We start from the raw sequence: 17,277 nt of genomic DNA, 5'->3' as shown, positions 1-17,277 counted from the left end.
TATGTGTTAGGATTTTTCGTTCCAAACAGAATATGATCAGATATTATGGCTAAGTGTTTCGGCGTGTTGCTCTCTACTTCTCTATAATTCACTGAGACAACTTTTACATCAATCCCTTTCTTCTTCTTATTCTTCTGGCTTTACAGTTACTTACAAAAGAATGGCTCTGGCTATAACGACACAGAGATGTTTAAATCATTCGTACGTTGGTTCCCCCATCCCTATCAGAAGTATTCTCTTCTTCCCATTAATTATTTGACCATCCTTTATATGTTTGTTAACATTATCAAGTTTGCATGTTCCTCGTGCAGAAAATCAAAATTTGAATTGATAAGAGCCCTTATTTCAACCCCCACGGCCAAAACTAACCAATCACGAGAATGATCCTAATGTGACTTGACTAAGAAAAAAAACCAAACAAAAAATTGTTAAAGTTGATTAAATGTAAGGGTTTATTTAACACGAATAAAAGATTAATATTTTCTAGTTACTGTGACAAACGACGTTAATGAGCACAGCAGCCGATCTCACTGGTTTGTAGCTCAAGTCTCCTTTTTCAGAAAATGTTTCTGGTGATGGTAAAAGGGGAGAATTTGTTGACTGGAGAATGCACAAAAAGCAAACTATGGTTAGTTGATTTAGCAGGAAGTGAACGGGTTGCGAAGACAGAAGTGCAAGGAGAAAGGCTCAAGGAGACCCAAAGCATCAACAAATCATTATCAGCTCTTGGTGACGTACCACCAGCAGCAGCCATGACCTACCTACTTTACCTAACGGTAGCGTCGAGCACAACGACCTCACGGAGAAGGAGAACAACAATCCAGAAACACTATGCTCATTGAATTTTGCTAGCAGAGTTAGAGGTATAGAGTTGGGGCCTGCAAAGAAGCAGCTAGACAATACTGAACTCTTGAAATACAAGCAAATGGTAAGCTAGACATTCAAGTTGGCATATCCACATGTGTTCATGTATATCGAATCATTCAAGTGTTGAAATGGGTTGTGTTAACCTTTTAGGCTGAAAAATGGAAGCAAGATATGAAAGTAAAAGACGAACAGATGAGGAAAATGGAGGAAACGATGCTCGGTTTAGAAGCAAAGGTTAGGGAACGAGACACAAAGAACAAAGCCCTTCAAGACAAGGTAAAAACAATACTCAACATAACCACACGAACAAACATTTTCATTTTGGTTGAAACCATCATATATCACTTTGCTAGGTTAAAGAACTCGAATTGCAACTGCTGGTAGAGAGAAAGCTGGCTCGTCAACATGTAGAGACCAAGATTGCTGAGCAGCAGATGAAACAACCTTACGGAGATGAAAACAACCCATCAAAGAGACCACCACTTGCAACCATACCGTTGGGAAGCATCAAGAGCTCAAACGAAACCTCAACTTCGAAAGAAACCGTGAATCTATCCCGACCACCACTCTCAGCGAGTACCACCAGCAGCAGCCATGACCTACCTACTTTACCTAACGGTAGCGTCAAGCACAACGACCTCATGGAGAAGGAGAACAACAATCCAGAAATGGCTGAGCGGTTGCAAATATCCAAGAGCACAAGGAGATTCTCCGTTTGTCCAAAACGTATTCTACCACCTCCAGCTCCAAGAAGGAGTACTCTTGCCCCAACGCCATACTTTCCAATCACATCAACTTCACCGTCAAGACCTCATGAAAAGAGCGGCACTAGCCAGGTGCTACGCACCAGCCCCAAGCTGCTTAAGAGTAACGGGAAGATGCTGAGCAGCATACTGAGACGGAGCATGCAAAAGAGAATGCAAATGAAACCTTGCCAGAGACAGCAGCCGTTGAGAAGAGTTGGTATTAATGTAGGGATGGAGAAAGTTAGGTTATCTATAGGAAGCAGAGGAAGGTTAGCTCACAGAGTTTTGCTAACCAATGTTCGTAAGGCTGGTTTAAAGGAGACACCAGTGAAGCAGATACAGAAGGAGAAAGAGAGATGGATTTGATCTTATGAGATAGCTTCTCATCCAGTTAGAATTATTCGAGGATGATTATATTTTATAATCCTCATGTGTGCGTTTGTTGATTTGATTTGATCCTACTGTATAGATGGATTTGATTGGCCCTTATGAGCTTAACATATTGGAAATGATTTTCTTGGGAGTCTAGTTGATTTTCATTACTATGTTTTGGTCAGTTCTGTTGGAATCTTTACAGGAGCAGGGGCTATGTTATTGCTTATGTCAGATTAGGCGAGAAGAAACAGAGCGTTGAAGTCTAATATGCACGAAAACTACAAGCTATGTCAAAAACCATAAGCTACTTTTGACATGCTTCTGTGTCTGTATAGACTCATTACTTCTTTGTCTATTGAATCTCTTGTATGAGTTTCTCTGTAATGACCTTTCGTTGTCGTTACAGTGAGGATTCATCATGAATGAATAAGAAGCTTAACACTTCGTTGTTATCACTAGAAGGAGACAGCTGAATCCCAAATCCTTGTCAATCTGCTACTACCTTGTTTATCTGATCCTCCACGTCAGGTCCCATACTCTGAAATACTGTGTCAGTTTAGAGAATTTTAAAGAATCTCCAATGTATTACTCCAAATTTTACTCCAAAATAGGGTAAGGTTTTTCTTCATTTTTACTCCAAAACAGTTAATAATTGTTAATAATATCTTATATTTATAAAAGTTACCAATTAATTCCAACTATTTTATGTTTGCAAAAATGCTTTAAAATATAATTGATTTAAATTAAACATTTATTATTAAAATGTACATTTTAATATTGTTATTATCAGTCAGCCCTGCTTATAGACGTTCATTTTCATATTGTTTTTTTTTTTGTAAAAGCATTTTCATATTGTTATTATCAAGTAAATCCTCATTGATGGATGCCACGATCATGTACGGATCTTTAATACAGACAGGAAAGATTTCTCCTCTGTTGTTAGCTGGTTACTCAAGGACAAAACCATAAGCACCGAACTGTTTCCCTCTTAGGGAAGATGAAAGCATTTTATATATGTACAAGTGGTTTTGAAAGACTAAATTGAGCAGTAAATCAAAAAGCTTTTTTGTTCAAATTAAATATAGAAACAAGAAGATCAATGGCATGTGCTCTTTTATTGTCTACAAACCTGAAAGAAATCCTAACATCATTTTTATACATAAGTGTGCATGCTTCTCGGAGGCTTTCTACATGTAGTTCTTTGTTTAAGGGCTCTATTTCTTATCAAACGACTTTTACTTTGATTCTTCAATTTTTTCTTTTAAATGATGTAATGAATATATGAAACTTTCACCAAAAGAGAGGCAATATCTCTCTGGACCTAGTCCTACATTACTGACCATAGGACATAGATTCACGCTCTTTACTTACTGCTTAGTAAGAGATTCAAAAATAAGGAAACAATAGAGACCTGGGTCAGCTAAAAAATCATCTATTACTAGTCCATATAAATATTAACTTATCTCTGATAAATATTTGTTTTAACTTATTTGGGATAATTAGTTATTTCTGAATAACTTTAATAATTGTAGAACATTTGTATTTATATGGATTGATGATCATTTAGATAAACACAATTATGTTTGCAGGGACCACCCTCCACAACTAATTATCCGAAATAAGTTAAAACAATTTTTTTTTATAACTAGGTGTTTTCTTGCACCATATACAGAAATAAAAGTTTTAAAATTTAAAATTTATTTTAAAATAAAAAATTTGTTAATTTTTATTTTCTTATTTGTTTACAATACATAATCTTAATTTAATCATATATAAAACTTAAGATTAAATAAATAGTTTTTATTAAATGTATATTTAGTAATATATGTATATATTTAAAATTACAATTTTGAAAATATTCCTTTATGTATATCTTTTGGTTTAAATATATTAAATCAAGTTGTTCAAAAATATATTAAATCAAATTCTGTAAATTTAATAGATTTTTTTTAGGTATTTAATTATCAAAATATAAAACTATAAAATTTCTAAAATTTATTGATATTAAAAATAAACTAATAGTATTGGGATTAGAAAATTATATTTAGAAAAACTGTATAATTTTGAAGAATTTTTTACTAATAATAATTATATAATTATAAAATAGTATTAAATTTTAAAAAATTAAATAATATTATATTTCTATTTATACTATTATATTATGTATTGCTATATTAATGATGATCTATGAGTTATTACCATAGTTTAGAAACTTATCAAAAATACAAATCAACATTAAATGTAAATGTACATGTTATAATTTGAAAAGAGAAGTACAATTTTATCGACTATAAAAAAATCATAGGTAGACCATCTAATTAGTAGCCTAATAAAATGAATTAATATTAACATATCCTTCCTATTAACAATGAAACCACCTTATGTGGCTAACAAATCTAAACAACTTCCCTTATTGATCATATTTAATGAAAGTTAATTAATTGTTATTTAATTTGATTCTAAAATATATTTACTAGATTTGATAATTGATTTATTATATATATATATATATAACTTTATTTAAACACATATAAAAGTGAAATAAAAATATCTCTATAACTTTATTTAGTCTCATTGACCTCATATACTTTGCACCTCTATGTTTACTTCATTGTTAATTATCTCAATATTAATAAAATTAATATTTAATTGATATTAATATCAACTAATAAGTATATATCACCAAACATGAAAATATTTATAAAATTTTATGCAAATATAAATATAAAATAAAATGCTCTAAAAGTAAGTTTCGGTTCTGTGTTACTCAAATCTAAATATTAACTTTAGTTTACATAACAAAATTATTTATTTTCATACAAATTTAAATTTATTACTCAATTGATACAAACATCCACACGGATATGCGGGTTCGAATCTAGTATTTTTTTAAATGCATCGTTTTTGAAGAATTATTTTAGTAATAAAAATTTATATAATTATAAAAATATAACTAAATAATATTTCAAAACTTTAGTTATTATTATATTTCTATTTTTATTATTATATTATTTATTATTATTATATGATGATATATAAGTTATTACCATATTTTGAAAAACTTATCTAAAATAAAAATCAACAATAAATATTTAATGTCCATATCATAATTTGCTTTAAGCTAGTCATCAATGTTAGTGTGTTATGTCATCATTTTTTTTCAAAATTAATAATCACTTTTCAAATATACACTACATGATTTGGTCAGTTGTTTTAAAATACGTTTGTGAAAGCAAACATGTTTGGAAAGAAAACAAGTGTGAATCACACTACCGCTAACTGACTTCTATTTTTATAGTATATAGAAGATATATTCAAAATATTTATTGAATATGGGACAAGTTAAGCGAATATATGAGTTCGTTTTATTATAAAATATTAAAATAAATTTCAACTAAGTACATTAAAATGGATCGATCCATTTTATTTATTTTGACAAAATAAAAACAACTACAAAACAGTTAATTACATAGATTACCCTGTTTTATTTTTAGTTAAGTTATATTTACATTAATATATTATAATGTAAACTAAAAAATATTAAAAACAAATGATATATGTATAACATTATAAGGGTTATTTTATTAGATGAATATGACATTTTAATACGGGTTAAAGCTTAACATAACAAATGAATAAATTTTTATGTTTGTCTTGAGAATTATTTATAACCCTAAAATGAATAGATCTAACCCTTTAAATAAGATTTTAGTTTCTATCATTTTAATATTGAAAATTAAACATTTCTAGCTGCATGAAAACTGAACATAAAATTGAAAACACTATATTTAATAAATTATTGATATAATTTTAGTCTATCTTAAAACCATAAAATAATTTTACACAATTTGAAGAAAAACAATTTATCTATACATTCATTGGTTGCTCAGTCCTTCGTCTCTTTCTGTTTGAAATCTTGCCTAGTTCCCTTGAATTCCTTGATCATCCTTTATAAGTTAGTTACAATGAAAAAATTTGCATGTTCCTCGTGCTGAAAATCAAAGTTTGAATCGGTTAACCTATGTAGTAAATTTTCAGTAAAATATAGAAATGAGAGACAACCTTTTCTTTTTACCGTCACACGCGAATTTAACTGCGGAAGTTTCCTATAAATACTGGTGCAACGTTTCTGCTCTCTACAACTCAGCTCAAAAGGAAACACAAATATTAATGATGTCATCATTCCCATTGGTCTCCTTTCTCATCACTCTCATGTTGGCTGCAGCTGTATGCACCCACGGACAAGAATTTGTGCTGGACACCGACAACAATATAGTTCTAACGACAGCACAATACCAGATCCAACCGTACTCCCACAGTAGTAACGGAGGTGGTCTTCTCCCAGTCCCCGTTAAACTATTTCCCCTTTGTCCACTGGGCGTCAGCCAATCCTCGATTACAGCCTTACCAGGCCTACCGGTTAGCTTCTCACATCCATACGCGCTCATGGAACACCGTGTTGAAGAAAAGATAGCATTAAACATCGAGTTTAAGTGGTACGAATGGCCAGGCTGCGAGGAGTTTTCCAAGTTATGGAAAGTCGATGAATCCTCATCGGCTTCCAAGGAGCCTGCGATACTCACCGGTGGTAAGAAGCGCGAACGAAACAGCTGGTTTAAAATTGAGAGAAAAGAACCTTTGTACGGAGGAAATGCTTACAAGTTGACTACCTTAACCGGAACCATTGGAACCGCCCCAGGGCATTGGGACAAAGCACCACAACTAGTTCTCACCAATGATACTGCGAAGACCTTTCTCGTCAAATTCCACAAGGTTAATGGTGATACTACGGCTGTTACTTCTACTTCACGTCAGGAGAAATTAGGTCTAAGGATGTTCCCATTCTACTAGTCAACAATCTGATAATCCTGGAATGTACCTGGCCCAGCTAAAATGATGGGTTGAGATAATACCCTCGTGCATGTACCTGAATTTCCATAATCAAATAAAATTATGTTTGCCAACGTTTTATATATAAGACACAGCTATACATTAAATCAATATTTTAGTAGAACATATATAATCAAAGTTTAATTGAACACCAAAGTAATCTCCTTCTAAATATACTGCTTCTCTTTCTAATTACACAAGAGGTTTTGGATTTCTTTTCTTGTTCCTAATAAATTAATCTTCTCAGTATTTAATACACTATTTTACAAAATTAATTAAACTTAAATTTTTTTATTCAAGAAGTTGAAAAATAAAACTTCACATTGTAAAATTAGATTTCCATAGAAAATATCAAATATTTTTATCCTTTTAAAAATAAATAAGAAAGTAATTTTTTTTTTCTTATTTGTAATATATGTTGAAAATGATGCACTAAAACATCTGCGTACTCAGGGCAATCTTTTCTCTCGACATGCTTCATGGATCTGATATCTCCAGCAGTTCAGCTTCGTGATCAAACACATGTCGGGCACGTCTAACGGCGTCGTAGATGGTGGAGATAAGCTTCAACAATATCACTAAAGAAGAAGTCATGAAAAAAGTTATCTTTAAAGGAATTAAGATAACTAGAAAATGAAATTATTCTCAAAGAAATTGGGATAATTAACTAAAATCTATTGATATTAGGAAAAAAAAATATCTAATATATTGTGCAATAGGAATGGAAAAAGAAATCTAGTTCTTATATATATGGTTATCGTGTGTGATGAAACCATAACATATAATATTAATCATAAAAAGAACAATAGTTTGTTTAGTTTTTGAGAAGTTTTCTAAATATTAATAAAGGAAGAACTCTTTATTAAAGCTATCGCATGTTCAATGCAATAATCGCTTGAACACTTTCGTATTTTCAAATCACTTTATTTGGTATCAGAACTCCAGGTTTAATTCATTGAAGAAGTTTCGCCAAAGGATGAGTGAGTCAAAATCAATATCGAAGACACACTACAAGAAAACAGACGTATACCGACGGACAAAACCGTCGGAATGTCGTCGGAATAGGGCTATTCCGACGACATTCCGACGAAAGTGGTCGTCGGTTTCAGTTGGTCGGAAAAAAAAAGTTCGTCGGAAATCCATCAGACAGTCCGACGATTATCTGACGGATAGCGATGAACCCGATTCTGACGGAGTTCCGACGCCCTTCCGATAAGGAATTCCCTCGGAATCCGTCGGAGTATTCCGATCACTGTATTCATCGGAAACTCATGATTCCGACGACGACAAAATGCATCAGAATATTCCGACGAACATAGTCGTCGGAAATTCCGACGAAAAGAGTTGTCGGTATATTCCGACGAAACATGTCGTCGGTATATTCCGACGAAAAACGTCGTCGGGATATTCCGACGAAAGGATCCGTCGGAATAATCCGACGACATGTTTCATCGGAATATACCGACGGAAAGGGTCGTCGGAATATACCGACGGACTAATTTCGTCGGAATTTCTGATATATATATTTTATTAATTAAATTTATTTTATTATTATTTTTTAATTTTTAAAAATATTAAAATTAATTTAAACAAAAACTGAAATTAAGAAACTAATAATAATATTATAGAAAATAAGTTTTAATACAATCTGAAAAAAAAAACATTTAGAAAGTTTTAAATTAAAAAACAAAAAAAACTACTGATCCGGGAACAAACGATCCAACTTCTGCATTATCTCGAGGTTGGACTTCTTCTGATCCGCCAACTCAGCAAGGATTGTAGCATTCTGCTCCTCCAATGCTCCAATCCGTTGATCCTTGTTCTGTAGCTGCTCTAGAATCAATGGATCGGCGTACGGGACTTGAGATGAAGAAGTCGGACACGAAGAAGCACGACGGGCCAATCCTACCAAACGACCCTTTTTTTTAGGGACCGCCTAGAAAAAATTTAAGTTAGTAAAATATAGTAATAGAAAAAAATATAAAATTAATAAATAAAGTATTAAAAACAAATATAAGAATAGAAAAAAAAAATTACCTTTTCAACCAGCTCGTTGATTTGCAGTCGGGACATGTTGTTCGAAGCACCCGTAGAATCGTCGTCAGAAAGAGGCTGCTGAGAAGCTAGAAAAGCTTCTTTTTGAGATTCCACCATCTCAATGACCTCTCTGATCACCGGATCCTGAATTTCACCCGTCCCTTTGTTGGTGTACGCCTCCTTAATGACGACGAGATGATCGACGGGATTACCATCGTTTTCTTGAATCTAAAAAAAAAAGTGTTAGGTAATGCATATAAAAAATTATTTAAGTAACTAGAAAGACAAATAAAAAAAAAACTTACCAGTTGATCCTCCTTAGAGGACATACTGCAAGCGCCGAGGTTGTGCACGTAAATACCTTTCCCGCCACGATCGCTGTTCCGGTTGGCGGAGTTCTGTAGAGACTTCTCTATAGTCTCTTCCTTCTCCCAGTGCTGGATCAATTGGGTCCACACCGTCCCGCTAAGTAACCGGGGCTTCCTCTCATCCAGCCATACTTGCTTCCACTCGTAGATCTGCTTCGTGTAGACGGTCTGGGCTTTGCGGCTGAATGCCTGACGGACTGTTTCCGTCAGGCCGGAGTCCCAAGTAAATTCTTGCTACAAAAAACACACAATTTGATTAGTACATATAAAATATAAAAAAATTAAAAATGTTTTAAAAAAAAACTTAATAGTTACCGCGAACTGACGAAACCACAGCTCGCGTTCCGCGGAAGGGATCGAAGTCCACTTGTCATATCCCGTCTGGAGCATCGAATACATCATCTGGGTGATGCTCCCGCTAATCCCACTGGTCGACTTGTTGAACCTTTAAAAAAAAATGTTAGATTAAAAGGGAAAAAAATAATTGTACAAATGAAATAAAAATACTAACCAAGTCGAGTGTCCCATTCGTGGGTATTGTTCGAGAACCGGGAGATGCTCTCGACCTGGTTGTTGAACCAATATTTCAACTGGCATGACCCCCGGGTCATGTGGAGCGGCTGCAGGAGCTGGAGCGGGAGCCGGAGCGGGAGCCGGAGCGAAAGGAACCGAGTTTTGTTCGTGAGACGACGAACCCGATGCACGGGAACTGCTCACCGAACTAGCTCGGCCACGGGGTGCGGAACGACGAGGTCGGACACGCCGACGAACACTCGAATCATCAGACCTAGAAAATAAAATTAATATATTAGTCAAAACATATATATAAAAAATTAAAATTCTTTTTTATCTATAAAAAAATTAAAAATGGTTTTATAAATACATAAAAATAATTAAAAATCGTTTTTATCTATAAAAAATATTAAAAATATTTTTATCTACACAAAATTAATTAAAAATCGTTTTTAGCTATATAAAAATATTAAAAATAGTTTTTATCTACATAAAATTAATTAAAAATCGTTTTTATATATATAAAATATCAAAAATAGTTTTTATATACATAAAAATAATTAAAAATCGTTTTTATCTATATAAAATATTAAAAATCGTTTTTATCTATATAAAATATTAAAAGTTTTTTATCTTCATAAAAATATTTTATCTGCATAAAAACGTTTTTATAAACTTTTATAAATATAGAAAAAAGTTGTTAGAAATATTAAAAATAGGAAAAACGTTTTTAAAAAATCAACAAATCCAATATATAAACCAAAAGAAAAAACAACAAATCCTAAAATCAAACACCCTAAATCCTAAACTATCCATTCAATTTCGAACATGCAAATCAATCAAACCTCAAATCCTAAAATCTAACATCCTAAACTCAAAAAAAAATGAAAAAGATAGAGATTGAGATGATACTTACATGGTGGGATGGATTCACGGAGGTGGGGACGCCGGTGGGATGGATTCACGGAGGTGGGGACGCCGGATTCGCGGTGAGAATCGCCGGAGAAGAGAGAGAAAACGGAGAAGATTTAGAGAGAGAGAGGCGAAAATGGTGAAGAAGGAAGAAGGATTGGTTTTTATTTAAAGGAACCGACGGACCCGTGTCCGTCGGTATGTCGTCGGAAAAAGAATAAAATATTAAATGCGCGGTTTAATGAAATATTCACGCGGTCCACTCGAAATTTTCACGCGGTTTGTAATTTCGGGAAACTAACAAACCGACGGAATTCCGACGAACATAGATCCGTCGGAATGGGGCAGGTCGTCGGAATTCCATCGGTATATTCTGACCGAATTCCGACGACTTAGGGTTTAGGGTTTAAAAACAAGTTTCTTACTGATCAAATCCAAAACTTTGATAATAAATAGACTATTTAAAAAAGATTAACTATAATAAGGTTTTCAAATCCAATTTTTACACACAATTGTGTTTTGTAGTGTAAGTTTATATTAATATGAATGAAAGTATATGAGTATTAAGATGAGATGTTATGAAAACAATGATATAAATATATAATTATTTAAATAATTTGTAAAAATCGAACGGTTGATATGTAATATTATATTAAACATCTAATATGTGTTATTAAAGTAGTTTCGGTATCCAAATATAGATATATTATGATATAAATTTTTGATCTTCTTCTTCAGATGATGCATATAACGCTCAAAAAGATACATCCATCGGTATTGCACAGGACCACCAAGCTCCAATTCTCTTGCGAGATGAATAGCAAGATGTTCCATTACATCAAAGAATGATGGAGGAAATATCTTCTCGAGGTTGCAAAGACTAACGGGTACGTTTTCCTTCAAAGTACTAATACCCTCCTCAGTCACTACTCTGGTGCATAAATCACGGAAGAAAACACTTATCCCTGCAACTGCTTCATGAACATTACGTGGTAATAGTGCGGAAAAAGCAAACGGAAGGAGCCGCTGCATAATCACATGACAATCGTGACTCTTCAAGCCAGTAAACTTTCCTTCGCTTCTGTCAACGCAATTACCCAAATTTGATGCATAACCGTCTGGAAATTTCACTTTATCTGTAATCCAATCAAAGAACGCTTCTTTGCCAGCACCATCCAGCCGATAAATGGGAAAAGGTGCCGTACCGTTCTCATCAACGTGAAGTTCAGAACGATCACAGATATCGACTAAATCCAACCTTGACTTCAGATTATCCTTCGTTTTACCTTGGATGTTGAGGATTGTGTTCATCAGATTGTCGAAAAAGTTCTTCTCAATATGCATGACATCTAAGTTGTGACGCAATAGATGACTCTCCCAATATGGCAGATCCCAGAAAATACTCTTTTTATGCCAGTTATGTAGCTCTCCAACAGCATCGACTGGAATGTTTTCATGTCCACCTACGTCTGGCGTCCTTTGTGCACCAAAATCCCTAAACTGTGTCGCCAAATCTTTCCCACTAACTTCCGTAGGTGGATCATCAAACACCTGCTTGTTCTTCGTAAACAAAGTCTTACTCCTACGGTATGGATGATCAGGTGGTAGAAATCTTCTGTGACAATCAAACCAACATGTTTTCCTTCCGTGCTTTAGTTGGAAAGCATCTGTGCTATCTTGACAATATGGACATGAAAGCCTGCCATGTGTTGTCCATCCGGATAACATACCATATGCTGGAAAGTCACTTATTGTCCACATAAGTACTGCCCGCATATGAAAGTTTTCTCTGCACGAAACATCGTATGTCTCAGCACCAACCGCCCATAGTTGTTGTAACTCATATATTAGTGGTTGAAGAAACACATCTAGTGATCTCTTAGGATGAGCTGGCCCGGGGACGAGAATGGAGAGGAACAAAAACTCTCGTCGCATGCACAAATTTGGCGGCAAGTTGTATGGTGTCACAATCACCGGCCATAGAGAATATTGTCTTCCATGCTTTCCAAATGGGCTGAAACCATCAGTGCATAATCCCAGATAAACATTTCTTCTCTGTTCAGCAAATTCTGGATATGTTGATTGGAAATGTTTCCAAGCCTTCGCATCTGAAGGATGTCTAATCTCACCATTTGTAGAATGCTCTGCATGCCATCTCATTGCCTTCGCCGTGCGCTCACACTGATACAACCTCTTCAATCTTTCCGTCAAAGGCAAATACCACATTCTTTTGAATGGTACCGGAACTCTTCCCCTCGTTTCCTGATGACGAGGTTTCCAACAAAATTTGCATTTATCCCGATCCTTATCCGCTCCCCAGTAGATCATGCAGTTGTCGATACATACATCTATCACTTCGTACGGTAATCGAAGACCCGCAACAAGTTTCTGAACCTCGTAGTATGAACCCGGTGCAAGATTATCCTCTGGCAGAACACCTTTAACATAATCAGCTATCGCATCTACGCATTCTTCCGCCAAATTATAATCTGTCTTAATACCCATCAATCTACTTGCAGATGATAAAGGTGAATGACCATCTCTACAACCTTTATACAAAGGTTGTTTTCCTGCATCCAACATGTCAAAATATCTCCCCGATTCGAGATTTGGTTCTTCCCCTCTATAATGATCATGTACCATCTGCTCAGTACCTACACCATAATCTACATCCATTCTCGGTTCTTCTAACCAACCATAAGACTGAGGTTGTTCGCTAACAGGCTGAGGTTCGCTACTACTACCATATTCAAAACCAGTTTCCCCATGAAGATACCAAACTTTATAATTCCGTGCAAACCCTTTTCTATACAAATGTTTCCAAACTTCCCATTCTTTTATAATTCTATTGTTATTACAAGTAGAGCAGGGACATCTTACCATACCAGTATTTGCATCCGGGTGCTGTTGAACAAGCTTCATGAATTCTCCAATACCTCGAACGTATTCTTCTGTAAGCAAATTGGTGTTGGGATCCAAATGAGGTCTATCCATCCACGAACGAAAATAATCTCCAGAAGACATGATTTTTTCGAATTTCTTATGATAAGAGAGAATGAAGAGAGAATGAGGAGTGAATGAGATGAATGAGGAGAGGTTGCATTTATAGGAAAATGCTTACGGCAATCCGACGCCATTCCGACGTAATTCCGACAAATTATAAAAAATCCGTCGGAATTCCGTCGGTTTTTTTAAAATGGCTAACGGCTATAAACGGGCATATTCTTTCTCGCCAACGGTCGAGAGCTTCCGTCGGAACGGCGTCGGTATATTCCGACGGAATTCCGACGACCGTAACGGTTATAATTTTTGTCGGGCTTTCGTCGGAATTGTCGTCGGAATATACCGACGACCGCCCTTCGTCGGAAGTTCGTCGGACTGTTCCGACGAAATACCGACGAACCCGTGTTTTTGGGTTTCGTCGGTATGTCGTCGGAATGTGGTCGGAATGGTCCGACGACTTCGCTTTCCGTCGGAGTGGTCGTCAGAATTTCCCTGTTTTTCTTGTAGTGACAAGAGAAGCCGTGCCATCCACAGTGATCTTCCCGATGTTATCTTCAACGAACTACACGGTATGAGTGATGAAAATGAAGGTGTTACTGCGGATACACGAAATTTGGGAATCAGTTGAAAGAGGGACAGACGATGAAGAGTTTATTTTCTATTCTTGCGGTAGTATCTTTACATAGAAAATAAAACCTTTGACTAGGGTTCCCTTGAATTATTCCCTTGGATTATTTGGCCTTCCTTTATATGTTAGTTACTATGAACATGTTGCATGTTCCTCGTGCTATAAATCGAAGTTTAATCCGATTACCATAGAGTTTAAAGTCTAATCCACTATTTTCAACCATGGCTGTACTAGAAAGTTTGAAACCAGTGAAAAAAAGTACTCTCCCATCACGATAAGTATCAGGATGTGACGTGAGGAAAGAGCCAATAAACATTTTGAAAGCTAATAAATTTAGGTTCTATTTACAAAAACAGAGGTTTATCTTTTCTTTCTACTGTCACACGTTGTTTTACTTTTAACCGCAAAGGCTTCCTATATATACGTCTTTGCTCTCCATAACTCAACTCACTCAAAACACCTCAAAGACCAAACCTAAAAAACACAAGATCATCATCACAATGAAGATCTCTTTTCTCATCACTCTCCTCTTGGCGACAGTGGCCTGCACCCACGGACAAGAACCGGTGAAAGACACTGCCGGGAATTCTCTTGAGACAGGTCAGCAATACTTCATCCGGCCGATCAAGACTGCGAGCCTCAATGGTGGTGGTCTTGTTCCAGCCGCCATTAAATTTCCCCCTTGTCCACTTGGCATCAACCAAGCACTCTTTCCGTTCCTACCGGGCCAACCGCTTAGCTTCCAGTTTGCTGACTCCGTCACAGAACCCATCGTTAAGACATCTACTGATGTAACCATCGAGTTCAACGCTAGCAAGCCGCTACCACTCTGCAACGAATTTTCCTTTATATGGGAAGTTGAGTCCTCATCGGCTTCCGAGCCAGCAATTCTCCTCGGTGGTATAGCGGGGAGCCAAAATAGCCGGTTTAAGATAGAGAAAGCCGGAGAAGGATTAGGAGAAAACACTTATAAGCTGACCAGCTTAGACGGGACCGTTGGAAGCGTCCCGGGTTTTTTTGGGGCACCAAAACTAGTTCTCACCAATGATGATGCTAAGACCATATTCGTCAAATTCAACAAATATAATGAAGCTACTACATCTGCTTCTCGTGTTGAGAAGTCCGGTCTAAGAATGTTCCCATTCTAATAATCAAGATAATGTAATGTTAAGCCTAAAGACTCGTCCATGGCCAAAAATAAGGGGTTGAGAAAATACCCGCACGCATGTTTCTTTACTTTCCTCATGAATATATAAAATTAAATTATATATGTTTTATAATGCTTTATGAGGACACACACAACTTTGATTTTGAGTTATTGCCAATTTAATTATAAAATTTAAATTATGGTTGTTGTTTTTTTTTGATCTATTCCACAATCATATCGGTCTTGTGAAGAAAAAATACAACAACTTCAGTTACAGAAGAAAAAAATACAAAAACTGTGAAAAGTACTAAATTCAAAAGTTTACGTTAAACTAGTCGATTGAAATAAATAACGAATTGTGTTAAAAACTGCTTTATTGGTAGATACCAAAATTGCTTTAGCCAAATCTCTGTCTCGACGTTTGAGATCTCTGGATTCAACTCAAAGTTCAAACACATCATATCCATCTATCTCAGTGACACCAAAATTAATCTTTGGTAAGACAAATTTTAATGTGGAACAGAAGATAAAATATTTACGTAAATTGATTTATGTAGATCAATTTTAGTCATGTAAGGGAAGGAATCTAGAAATGAATTTGATTATATATACAAAAATAAAACTAAACAACATCGAAGATTCCAAATCATTTTTTGATAAGCATAACTAATCGAAGTTTAATTTAACATCGCTTGGATAAGGTTTTAGCTCTGTTTCAAGTCGACATTCAGGATAAGACAACAACCTTCTTGTTTCGATATGTGTTTCAATCTCTCATTCACACTTATTGCAAGAAAGAAAGGTAGGAGACACGGTGAACCTCCAAAAAACCAGTCGACTATCATCACCTTCATGGATCGAACTGTTCGTAACCGGATAAACGATATTCGCAGAGAGGAACGTGGAGTGTGCAGAGACTAAGTATATATAAGGATATATTAGTAAATACTTAAGACCTAAACTCTCTTGTACACTATATATATTGTAATCTCTCATTCTAATAAGATCAATTAATTCCCTAATCTATATGGTATCAGAGTTCCCATACCTAACCTAAAATTTTTTTTAAGCCGCCGGCTCTTTCTTTCAAACAAAAATCAAATAAAATTATGTTTGCCAACGTTTTATATGTAAGACACAGCTATACATTAAATCAATATTTTAGTAGAACATATATAATCAAAGTTTAATTGAACACCAAAGTAATCTCCTTCTAAATATACTGCTTCTCTTTCTAATTACACAAGAGGTTTTGGATTTCTTTTCTTGTTCCTAATAAATTAATCTTCTCTTTTATTTAATACACTATTTTACAAAACTAATTAAACTTAAATTTTTTAGCCAAGAAGTTAAAATAAAACTTCACATTGTAAAATTAGATTTCCATAGAAAATATTAAATATTTTTCTCCTTTTAAAAATAAATAAGAAAGTAAAATTTTTTTCTTTCTTATTTGTAATATATGTTGAAAATGATGCACTAAATCATCTGCGTACTCAAGGCAATCTTTCCTCTCGACATGCTCCATGGATCTGATATCTCCAGCAGTTCAGCTTCGTGATCAAACACATGTCGGGCACGTCTAACGGCGTCGTAGATGGTGGAGATAAACTTCAACAACATCACTAAAAAGAAGTCATGAAAAGAAAAGTTATCTTTAAAGGAATTATGATTGTAACTAGAAAATAGAAAATAAAATTATTCTCAAAGAAATTGGGATAATTAACTAAAAGCTATTGATATTAGGAAAAAAATACCTAATATATTGTGTAGTAGGAATAGAAAAAGAAA

At 34.8% G+C, this 17,277-nt stretch overlaps 3 protein-coding genes across 3 annotated transcripts; all 3 read left to right on the top strand.

Moving 5' to 3' along the window:
* Nucleotides 1–576: 576 nt before the first annotated feature.
* On the top strand, nt 577–2,155 carry LOC130500294 (kinesin-like protein KIN-14Q). The gene is made up of 3 exons (XM_056995156.1): nt 577–928; nt 1,018–1,143; nt 1,221–2,155. The coding sequence occupies exons 1-3, from the start codon at nt 926–928 to the stop codon at nt 1,977–1,979; spliced, it is 888 nt and encodes a 295-aa protein (XP_056851136.1). The 5' UTR covers nt 577–925; the 3' UTR covers nt 1,980–2,155.
* A 3,986-nt stretch (nt 2,156–6,141) lies between these two features.
* LOC130499179 (kunitz trypsin inhibitor 2-like) lies at nt 6,142–6,966 on the top strand. The gene has a single exon (XM_056993147.1). It carries the CDS (start codon nt 6,159–6,161, stop codon nt 6,837–6,839), a length of 681 nt encoding a protein of 226 aa, XP_056849127.1. The 5' UTR covers nt 6,142–6,158; the 3' UTR covers nt 6,840–6,966.
* A 7,810-nt stretch (nt 6,967–14,776) lies between these two features.
* LOC130508749 (kunitz trypsin inhibitor 2-like) lies at nt 14,777–15,619 on the top strand. The gene has a single exon (XM_057004409.1). The coding sequence runs from the start codon at nt 14,840–14,842 to the stop codon at nt 15,485–15,487; it is 648 nt and encodes a 215-aa protein (XP_056860389.1). The 5' UTR covers nt 14,777–14,839; the 3' UTR covers nt 15,488–15,619.
* Nucleotides 15,620–17,277: the final 1,658 nt, after the last annotated feature.

This window comes from Raphanus sativus, chromosome 2 (assembly GCF_000801105.2).
Source record: "Raphanus sativus cultivar WK10039 chromosome 2, ASM80110v3, whole genome shotgun sequence".
NCBI classification, from domain to species: Eukaryota; Viridiplantae; Streptophyta; class Magnoliopsida; order Brassicales; family Brassicaceae; genus Raphanus; species Raphanus sativus.
Note: the sequence above shows the minus strand (reverse complement) of the source record. Positions and strands in the feature narration are given on the sequence as shown.

Coding starts and splice junctions, on each gene's coding strand:
- LOC130508749 (XM_057004409.1), top strand. CDS start 14,840: ATGAAGATCTCTTTTCTCATCACTCTCCTCTTGGCGACAGTGGCCTGC.
- LOC130499179 (XM_056993147.1), top strand. CDS start 6,159: ATGATGTCATCATTCCCATTGGTCTCCTTTCTCATCACTCTCATGTTG.
- LOC130500294 (XM_056995156.1), top strand. Junction 1,144..1,220: donor ACAAAGCCCTTCAAGACAAG/GTAAAAACAATA, acceptor TCACTTTGCTAG/GTTAAAGAACTCGAATTGCA.